Genomic DNA, 11,254 nt, shown 5'->3' with positions numbered 1-11,254 from the left:
CCTACAAAGCTTTGTTGGTTCTCCTCACACTGTTGGACATTTTGTACCCAGTCACGTTTATAACCCCCTAAACAAGAACAAAAATGTCAAGTTTGTGAGGTGTAAGTGAAAGTGTGAATGTTTAATTTTGTGAGTATTACATATATGACTAAGAATAAATTTTGGCTGAATGGTGTGTTAGTGATTCTGTACACTGTGGAATGTAGGGGATCTCCAGAAAAGTCCAACACCAGACATATTTTATTGCTATTTTAATGCATGAGTGAACCCAGATCATCTCAGCCAGCCTCTGAATATTCAATAATAATAAAAATTATATTTAAGTAATTCTAAAATATTATTAAAAGTATTAGTATTATAATGAATAAACTTTAATGACAAAAAATTCATTTTAATTAAATATTTATGCCAGGCAATAAATAAATGAACAAATAACCACACCTTTTCCATGATTTTCCAGTCGTTTGTGATTTAATGCATACGAAAAAAACAATTTATAGAGCAATTTCTTGCTGATAACAAGAAATGTTATATTCTCTACAAACAAGATTTCTCATGCACTTTCTCATGCATGTAAATCGCAGGTCCCTCATATTTCCCGTGATCATGGGAACCGAATTCGATCGAAAAAGCTCGCCATTCCTTTCGGTAAGAATTTGGCTGATTTGCATAGAGCGTCCGTCGCACGTCATCGAGTCTAAAACACAGCTTTCGGCTCTGAAGGGTTTCCAGTCTTTGGTGATACTCGCCGTCGCAGCTCTGGCCTCGATTCAAGCAGAGTTAAATAAAGCAGAAGACTGGAGGAGGGTGAGAGCAGTGTTGCCAGGTCTGCTGTTTTGGGCAACTTTAACTGTTGAAACGTGATATTTAGCCCCTGCGATACGAATTTTACCTGGGGAACCTCGCCAAAAAACGTGCAATTTATACCGCACTGAACGCGTTTTTACCGGGGAGACCCCCCTGATGCAAAGGTGATATAATACAAAGTATATGTTATTAAAAAAAAATATATATATATATTAATGTATGCATTAACTTTTGATTATTTACGATGCCGATGACCGTTAAACAGGTCATAAATCTTGTGAAAAGGCTCCTTTGGGCTAGTTTTACGTAACAATTGGGAGGTTTTGTTTTGAAAACCTGGCAACCCTGACCGGCGCCAGCGCGCATGCGCAGGAGGGAGAGTTCTATCGAAGAATCAAGTAAATAGAATCGGAGCGTCAGTGACGTCACTGCTCCACATTGAGCTCCAGTCTGGACGCGGTAGTAGAGAGAGAGAGTCGTAGTAAAGCGCACACTACTATGAAGCTCTGTTTGTAACTCAATTATTACTCGAGAGGAGCCTACCTCGTTTTCCCGTGAACATTTCTGACAGGATTGCGCTGTACTTCGGAGGGGTTTCCACCTAAAAGAGCGATGTCGTCCGCGGCGGTTGCTGCTTCGAGGAGGCAGTCGTGTTATTTATGCGACTTGCCCCGCATGCCGTGGGCTATGATCTGGGATTTTACCGAGCCCGTTTGCAGGGGATGCGTGAACTATGAAGGAGCAGACAGGATCGAGTTTGTCATTGAAACCGCGCGGCAGCTCAAAAGAGCCCATGGATTTCAGGACGGCAGACCGGCGGCGAAACCGTTATCCGGGAAAGAGATCCAGGCGTTGAATCACGCGTCCGGAGACCCGGTGTCGCGTCCGCCGCAGCCCTTGGACCGTTACCCGCTGTCTTCGGAGCGTCCCCCCAGACTGGGACCGGAATACCAGTCTGCGCGGCAGGCGAACGGCATCCCGGTCCCGAACGGATTCTCAAAACCGGACGATCCTCCGGAGCTCAACCGGCAGAGTCCAAACCCGCGCAGGACTAGCGGCGTCCCGCCCAATTTAGTGCCTCTGGTGAACGGCAGCATGGTTCACGCGATGAACGGCAGACCCGGTCTCAGCCCCGCCGATCTCGGCGGAAACAAGCGGCCAGCCTCGGTCTCCAGCACCGAGCACGACAAGGACAAGCTCAGACCGGACAGCCTGACACCGGAGATCAGCGACAGCCACAAAACTCGCGCAGACGACTGGATCAAGAACAAAACGTCCCGGGATTTAATGGCGCTCAGCGCGTACGACAACAGATTTAAGAAGGAGCACATGCAGCAGAGAGTCATGTACGAAACTAACGCTCCTGCGACCAAATCAGGTACGATTTCTGGGGTGTTTTCAGTGTCGTTGTAAATGGATGGACAGATATGTGTATATTCATTTTGTATTATTAGACATTTATATGTGACCCTGCACCATAAACCAGTCATAAGGGTCACTTTTTTGAAATTGAGATTTGTACATCATTTGAGAGCTGAATAAATAATCTTGCTAAATGAGATACAACTATTTGAAAATCAAAATATTGAGAAAATCATGTTTAAAGTTGTTCAAATGAAGTTCTTAGCAATGCATATTACTAATCAAAAATGAAGTTTGGATATTTTTACGATAGGAAATTTACAAAATATCTTAATGGAACATGATCTTTACTTAATATCCTAATGATTTTTGGCATAAAAGAAGAATCAAAAATTTTGACCCATATAATGGCTATTGCTTCAAATACACCCGTGCAACTTATGACTGCTTTTGTGCTCCAGGGTCACACACATAATATATAGATAGATGCATGCAGTACAATACAAGGCTACTGTAGTCTCATAAATGGCCTGCTTTGAATGAGAGCACTATGGCATGAGTCAGCTGCAAGAAAATTTCCGCTGATCAAAGCTCAACATGTATTTGCATGTGGTGCATTTATAGTCAGCCTCATTGTTACGTCTGGCACTACATTGCATCGCTGCGTCTGCCACATTGTCATCGTTTCATAAAGATGCTTTGTGCGCTGTAATTAGAATTAACTGCTGGTTTCGTCTGGCCAGAGGAGAACGACACACTATTTCCCTGTTTAATATTGTAAAGTTGCTTTGACACAATTTGCATTGTTAATGGTGACTTGACTTGTAATTCATGCATGCTCATGCTTTTTTGCAGATCGAGGCAAACATCCCAAGAATCTGAAGAGAAAAGCCTCGCCGGAGCCGGATGGGGAGGGTGGCACCACCGCCAAGATTAACGGAGACGGACAGCAGTGGCTCCCGGCGGGAGACGGATTGAAAATGCCCCCGGTGCCACCGCCTAGCTTCTCCTCCCCGCCCTCCACGATATCCCCTCATCCTCGCACCACCCCGCCAGAGGCCTCCGGCCAGAACGGAAGTTCGCCCATCGCGGCGCTCATTCTGGCCGCGGACAACGCCGGTGGAAACAGCTCACCCAAGGATGCCAACCAGGTGCACTCGACCACGCGCAGAAACAGCAGCAGCCCGCTTTCTCCCAACCAGCGGCGGCTGGCACAGGGCACCGTGACGCCTCACGTTCCGGGCATGGATCCGGTGCATCCGCAGAGCATCCCAGACTCCTCGGTTCCCAGCAGCATCCCGCTGTGCTGCACGCTTTGCCACGAGAGGCTGGAGGACACACACTTTGTGCAGTGCCCTTCGGTGGGGTCTCACAAGTTCTGCTTCCCTTGCTCCCGGGAGAGCATCAAACAGCAGGGCGCGACCGGAGAAGTGTACTGTCCAAGCGGCGAGAAATGCCCCCTGGTGGGCTCCAACGTACCGTGGGCTTTCATGCAAGGCGAAATAGCCACCATTCTGGCAGGAGACGTCAAAGTAAAAAAGGAGAGAGACACTTGATTTTTGTTTTTTTTTGAAAATATTCTGGTCTATATAAATATATAAATATGAATATCCCATGCATACCATCCAGACAGAAACTAACGGACTTGTATATAATGGACATGAGGGACATGCATACTTGGTAAACATTGCTGTAAATTTTTTTGATTTTTGAATACATTGTGTTTCTATATTTTTTGAAGATAAAAGGTATGTACTCATAGGACTATGTTCTTTGTCGATGTTTAACGATTTCTTGATGTACTTTTAGGTATGGTGGCAGTTCCTGTTAAACGTAGAATGTGACTAATGCAACTCTACGAGCACTTGGCAAACATTGGAAAACGCTTCTAGCTGTACTTGTATGCACTTGTTTAAAATTGCCAAATACATTTTCTGATCTTGTATTAACTTAGAGTCTCTGCTTGCTTCTTCTGAGGATCTGAGCGCAGGAGCGGTTGCTTTCGCTGGCTGGGCACACGTCCAACATACGTCGTCTCGGATATGTTTTTCAATTATGAAGTTCAACCGGGTCGTGCTTTACGTTACAGGGTTTGTGTTACGGTGCATTTGGTAAACGCTGTAGCCTAGTTAATATTTAATTATTATTTTCCGGAATAGCTTGTTATTGCAGTTGTAGTCAAAGCAATGACATGTAATATGAGCACTGGCGTGTAAATCATTACCTTAACCAGTTCTCTGGGTTTGTGTTTGGGTCGTTAGGTAGAAGGGCTTTGTGTATTGTGTGCTGCAGGAAATTGCCTCGTCAGACAGGTGGAGCTGGGTGAAACGACTTGCGTGTGTTGACTAATGCTGAAAAACCCTACCATCTGTTCCAAGTTTTAGAAGTATATTTAATATTAAAACTCAGGCAAAATATTTCACAACAATATGCATCTGATTTGTTGGTCATAATCAATACTAGGAGTTATAAAACAGTGCAGTGTTTTGGAAAGCATGAGTATGAATCTTTCCACACATGCGCAGGGCCTCAAGAGAGATGCAATGATTATGGTAGTTTGTAAAACAACACGTGGTCAACTCTGGAATTCCCGAGTCACTGTCCCTGGTTTACCCTTGTTTAGTATTAGGCTGTCAGTGGGAGTCTATTTTAACCTGTGATATCCGTTTTAGCTTTACATGGAGAGTGTTTTGTTTGAATTTGCATGTTAAAAATATCCACTCATGCATTTATTTATAGCAGGTTTAAATGCAAGCATGCATTACATTTTGCTATACACAGTATCAATGCAAAGTTACGTAACACAAGCAGTAAAACAATGCAGTGAAGTGGTTTGACATGAATGTATATCTCTCCCAAAATGTTCTTTACAAAAATGCGATGAACGTTTTAGCTTGTAAAACAACACGTGGTCACATGCTCAACTCTGGAATTCCAAAGTCACATTCCCTAGTTTACTTGTTTCCTTGACCATAGGAATTTAACGTTGCTTGTATGTTTTTGCATATAGTGTTTTTGTTTGAATTAGCATGTTAAAAATATCCGCCAATGGATTCATTTATATCAGTTTTAAATGCATGCAAACATCAGATTTAAACAGTTATGTAACAGCAGCAGTTCAACAATGCAATTAAGTGGTTTGGTGTACACAAATATAAATCCCTACCCACACATGCACTGAGCCTCAAAAGAAATGCAATGAATGCAGTAGCTTGTAAAACAACATGTGGTCACATGCTCAGCTCTGGAATTCACTAGTCATTGTCTCTAGTTTACTTTTGTTTGTTTTCTTAACTATAGTAATTCGATGCGTCGTGTATGGGTTTTTTTGTTTGCCAATAGGGTGTTTTTTGGTCGAATTTGCATGTTAAAAATATCCACCAATGCATTCATGCATTTATTGCGATTATAAATGCATGCATTCATTCGATTTTGCTGCAAAATATAAATCCAAACAGTTCTACATAACAGGAGAATTGCAACAATGCAATGAAGTGGTTTTGCTGACTTTAATATAAAGCTCTCTCCGCACATTCAGACTAAAAAAACCCAAAATGCAATGAATGTGATAGATGTAAAACAACACTTAATCATATGCTTAACAATGGAATTTGAGTTATTCACCCTAGTTTACTCTTGTTTGTTTTTTAGTACCAAACAAGTAATTCAAAATAGTAATTCAGTGGGGCATGTTATCAATTTAAGTTTTGCATATAGGTTGTTTTTCTTTGAATTATTGCTGTTTTAAATGCATGCATGCATACAAGAGAGCATCAGATTTTGCTGCACAGTATCAATGCAAAACGTTACATAATAGGAGCAATGCAATAATGCATTAAAGTGGTGTGACGTACATGAATATATATCTCTCCCCAAACATGCACAGAGCAAAAGAAATGCAATGCATGCAGTAGCTTGTAAAACAACACATGGTCACATGCGCAACTCTGGAATAGCTGAGTCACTGTCCCTAGTTTACTAATATTTTGTATCTTGACTGTAGTGATCTGAAGTGGCACGTATATTATCTGTTTAAAGATTGCATATTAAGGGTGTTTTTTGTTATACCTTCATGCCTTTATTGCAGTTTTAAATGCATGCATGCCTCAGATTTTGCTGCACAATATCAATGCACACAGTCACATATATGGAGTCATGCAATAATGCAATGAAGTGGTTTGGCATACACAGAAATAAATCTCTCCCCAAACATACACAAAGCCTCAAAAGAACTGCAATGAATGCGGGAGCTTATAAAACAACACGTGGTCACATGCTCAACTCTGCAATAACCAAGTTTACTTTCGTTTAGTATCTCAACTGTGGTAATGTATCATGGCATGTATGTTATCTGTTTTGCATATGAGTTTTTTTTGGTCTGAATTAGCATGTTATCTAATTCAGCCTTTATTACAGTTTTGCATGCATGCATGCATTTGAATTCGTATTTAAAAAATGCAGTATAATGGATTTCAGCCTTTATAGTGCTATAGGTAAAAATTACAAGTATTACTAGATACCGCATATTCCTCCAGCATTTCAATAGTAACATCTCTCAACCCAAATGAAACCTTAAGCAAGGTTCATTCAGAGATGCATCAACGCATTAGTGGTTTCGGCTGTTACTGGACATTATTAGGAATGCGTAGAGGAAGCCGTACAGTCTCCACCGCAGATGGATATTGTAATTGGAACGGCGAAGGGAAGATCATGCAACCCTGACTCGTCAAGGCATGACAATGCCGAATTAGGAAGATGAGAAATAGGGAGCACGGAGCATTGGGTAGACTCAAAATATCTCTGTGCGGTCTGGCCCATGGATATATTTTCCACGGCTTGCAAGTTTGAAATATAAACAGCTGCTCGAGGCTTTGATCAGCATCTTGCGTGAGTGTCGATATGACCTTTGCTTCCTTCCTTCCCAAAAGTACCATCCGACTGAGCTTTGGGCTTCCTTTTTGGTGACGTTGCTTCATTATTTTTGGTTCTTTTTGTGTAGGTAAACAGAACAAAATTGCATGCATAAATCTAATCAACTCTTAATCCAATTATGTGGCATCTTGGAATAGTTTCTTCTACAAATGCAAATAACAAATGAACAAATCGCGTCAGCTGTTATTTACGATTGCATAGCCAAGCGTCAGTTTTAAAACTGCTTTGGCCAAGTTTTACACAAACACATACTGTGACAGTTGTATTTTCTTTTAAAAACATTGCATTTTTGCTCATTTTTGTTTTTCTTTTCTTAAATGCATCAAATTATTAAAGCTGTTTTGCAGTAATATTTGCTGTTAAAGTCTGTTGTTTTCGCAGCGCTCTTTATGAACGAAAGCATGCTTTAATGAGGAAAGCTCACTCAGGTCTACTATTAAACCAAACTTGGCCTTCGAAGCATAGTATTTGGGTGTTATCTGCTCAGAGATGCAATAAAACATTGATATTTCAGATGAACTCAAAGGTTAACCGTGAGTGACCTTTTAAAAAGGCTGTTTTAACCGGTTGACACTAGATAGATTAACAGTTATCTGATTGATAGATAACAGATAACCTGATTTAGAAGAAATGTGAGTGTTTTAGCTGTTGCATGTGGTCATAACAGCTTAAAAATAGACTAAACTGACTAATCATTTCATTTTCCATCCTGTAACTACTACACTGCCAGGATTGTTGTTTGCCTGCCGTTTTTGCGTCACCTAGCAAGAAGTATTTTACAAACCAATTTGCATTTCGCAACTCAGCACAAAAGTGCCGCGCCGCCCCGTTTGGCTCGCTGCCCGTAAGACACTCCCAGCATGCATTTTCTCCAGGCCCGCCTGTGTTGTGAAATGTCTTCGCTTGCTAGTTTCATTAATCACTGCATTGACCCTGGTTTGGGATGTTGTGGCACTTCAGTTGCATGACATGGAGACGTTTTTAATTGAAGCATTCTGGGAGAATGTCTGATGGCATGAATAACGTCTGTGCTGTGGTCAATGAGTAATGTTAGCTGGCAAATATTTTTTTTGTGGATTCAGAAATATTTTAGAACGCAAACTGATGAGAAAGTGATCTTTATATGATCTGGTTTTTGTGTTTTATAATGAAAAAGGCCATGGTTATTGTGAATATAGTCAAAGCTGAAGAGCCGTTCGTAGGTGCAACAGTAGTGCGCTGTACCCAATATTACAACTATATTCATAATACAACACAAAATATCAAGAGCACAATATTTCATTACAACATTATTTAAGCCAATCCAGTCCCATCCTTTCACTAGACTTATTTACATATAATATAAATAGTAATATATTTTACGACAAATGGAACCCTGTATTGACCAATCAGCATCCAGGACCAGTATTATACTTTTTTATATAAAAAAATAGTAAACTGACTATTGAAATATTTTACATTTTAATTACCGTTAATATAGATTAATATAAGAAAAATATCTGTTATTTTAAATTGTAGTAAATATTTCAAAATTTCACGTTTTTTACTGTATTTTAGATCAAATAAATGCAGTATTCAATATTAAAATAAACATTATTAATAATAATATTACAATGTTTTTCTTAATATTTTTTTTAAATGTAAAATGTAATTATTTAATTACATTTTTAAATTCTAGTTTGAACTGGCAAGCTTCCAATAAGTTTTAATTTTTTTATTTATTTGATTATTTATATTTAATTTAAAAATATATTTTAATATTTGAATTGTTTAATTATAATGCACACAAATAAGATACCATTTGCACTAAAATCTTTCCCAGTGTGAACGGTCATGTGCAGATGGAATGGGCCTGATAAATGCACTCAAATCACGTCATCATAACACGCATTTAGGTACAGCTATACACATTTTATGGCCACAAATGTGGGTTGAAGTGTAATTTCCTAAGAGAATGAATATTCCTTATCTCAAGCGGCAGTGCAAAGGCCTCGTCAGCAGACAGGAGGGCAGGCCGGTTTTTATGTGTTTGTTTTGGAGAAACAACGGACGAGTGCGTCCCACAGGCTGTTTTAAGCCATTTTATCAGTGGATTCCCACCGCACTCGTCTACACGTCGCTCCCGTCATGTGCTTTAAAGCTGCACTGCTGATGGTGAGGCAGCGTCTCTAACACGACAGCACTGCTTTGTGTTGGTGGGTGTTTTCTCAGACAGACCTTTGTTGTGCTATTAAAACAAGTATTTATTTTATGTTTTGGCTGGAGTTACTCTGCAGATGATGCATGACACTGGCTTGTCTGAGAGTGTTATTTTTAGTATAATTCATTGTAGTTTTTGTTAATGTCGATTTTTTAAATTTTAAGTTTTAAATTTAGTTTTTGTTTTAAAAAAACTGTTTATATAGTTTTTATTCATTTTTATTTATTAGTTTTCATTTATTTAGTTTTAGTGCATCAAGTTAAAGTAAATAAAAATAAGAAATGATTTTCGGTTTTTCTAATTGAAAAAAGTCAAAAAAAAATTTTTTTATATATATTTTTTTCTGTGTGTGTGTGTGTGTGTATAAATATATATATATAAATACAGACATACATAGTTACATGCAGTTAATGTCATAAAACTAGCGAACTAAGCCAGTAGTAGTGCTGACAGTGTCGTGTAAACTTGACTGAAGACGGGAAAAGCGGAGGAACAGACAAACCGATTCAACTGAGTGAGTCATTTACACTGGAACCGATTCGATTGATTCAGACTTGTGACTTAAATCATTCAGTTCAAGATTCACTAGCAAAAAAAAAAGTTGAAAAAAGCCATTCATTTTCATATTTCAACATCGCTTGTAATGATTTTAAAAAGCACGTAGTGATGGGTGAACCGGAGATTTTCGAAAATGGCCATATAAGGAGTTCCACCCTCGTTTATGTCATGAAGAGCCACGAACAAGAAAAAAAACTCTCAGAAACTTGTACGAACCTGGATGTAAGATTTTGGCACAGAAATACTATTATACATCCAAATTGTTTTTTCAAACTTTGTCCATGCTTAGCATGAGAATCCAACTCTTTAACAGTGTAAACAACTCTGAGTGCATGAAACAGCATTGTACCCCCCACCCCTTAAAGGGTTACTCCACCCAAAAATTACAATTTTGTCATTAATCACGTACCCCCATCTTGTTCCAAATCCGTAAAAGCTTTGTTTGTCTTCGGAACACAGTTTAAGATATTTTGGATGAAAACCAGGAGGTTTGTGATTGTCCCATTGACTGCCAAGTAAATAACACTGCCAAGGCCCAGAAAAGTATGAAAGCTTGTAACGGCCAAAACTATGTTTTTGCATGCATCACATTATTGTGCGGTGTGCCCTTTAAGAGACTGATCACTTCATTTATAACGTGCACTATATGGTGATGACGTAAAAGGACTACGTGACTGAAATGAGAACCACCAAGGATGATAATTCCGCTCTACCGCCTTGTTATTATTTTGTCTTTACTTTTGTTTGTAACGCCAAGAAAGAGTTAATCTCTCATGTATGAGAGGAGAGCGTTTAAGAGTACCAACCATTAAAATGTGTGGGACACCAAGTTTCCGTTTACCGTCTCTTTCATTTCATGGATTTTAAGAGTTATCCGGGACAGAGCGTTACAAGCTGCCATAGCATGCATTGATACAATATTTTAAATTGTTCTCTGATATCTATATAGAAGGTATGTGGCTTAGGTAAGGGCAAAAAATCTCCAGAAACGGGTTTACATGTCCATTTACAACCCTAGGATTTGTCTCTACAATGAAACTGTCTGTTATTATCTTATTTGGAAGGGTCATGAAAAATAATGTTGAGCTCAGTCATCTCTCCTTACTCTGTTTATGTGGTAAGTGAAATCTTATGTACTGTAATGCATACAGACCTTTCTGAATACAGACACCAACCCATCCCTGCACTTCACATCCCCTGCACAGCCAATTTTCGCTGTTGTCCGCGCTTGTTTCTTTACAATACCTGCAGAACTTCTGATGATTCGGCTGTGTAGGTTTGGCTGGCAGCTGGTCTAGAACATGGGCGGGTAGACGTTATGCAAATGTTGGGGGCGTAACTATTAGTGATCCCGATTGTTATGTCACAGTCGGTGTTATTTTCTGATTCGCTTTT

At 39.6% G+C, this 11,254-nt stretch overlaps 1 protein-coding gene across 1 annotated transcript; it reads left to right on the top strand.

The window, feature by feature from the left end:
* The first annotated feature begins 1,024 nt into the window (after nucleotides 1-1,024).
* Nucleotides 1,025-7,449, top strand: LOC306882505 (interferon regulatory factor 2-binding protein 2-A). The gene is made up of 2 exons (XM_079437167.1): nucleotides 1,025-2,185; nucleotides 3,025-7,449. The coding sequence occupies exons 1-2, from the start codon at nucleotides 1,420-1,422 to the stop codon at nucleotides 3,723-3,725; spliced, it is 1,467 nt and encodes a 488-aa protein (XP_079293293.1). The 5' UTR covers nucleotides 1,025-1,419; the 3' UTR covers nucleotides 3,726-7,449.
* The last annotated feature ends 3,805 nt before the right edge of the window (nucleotides 7,450-11,254 follow it).

This window comes from Barbus barbus, assembly GCF_936440315.1.
Source record: "Barbus barbus genome assembly, chromosome: 16".
NCBI lineage: Eukaryota > Metazoa > Chordata > Actinopteri > Cypriniformes > Cyprinidae > Barbus > Barbus barbus.
Note: the sequence above shows the minus strand (reverse complement) of the source record. Positions and strands in the feature narration are given on the sequence as shown.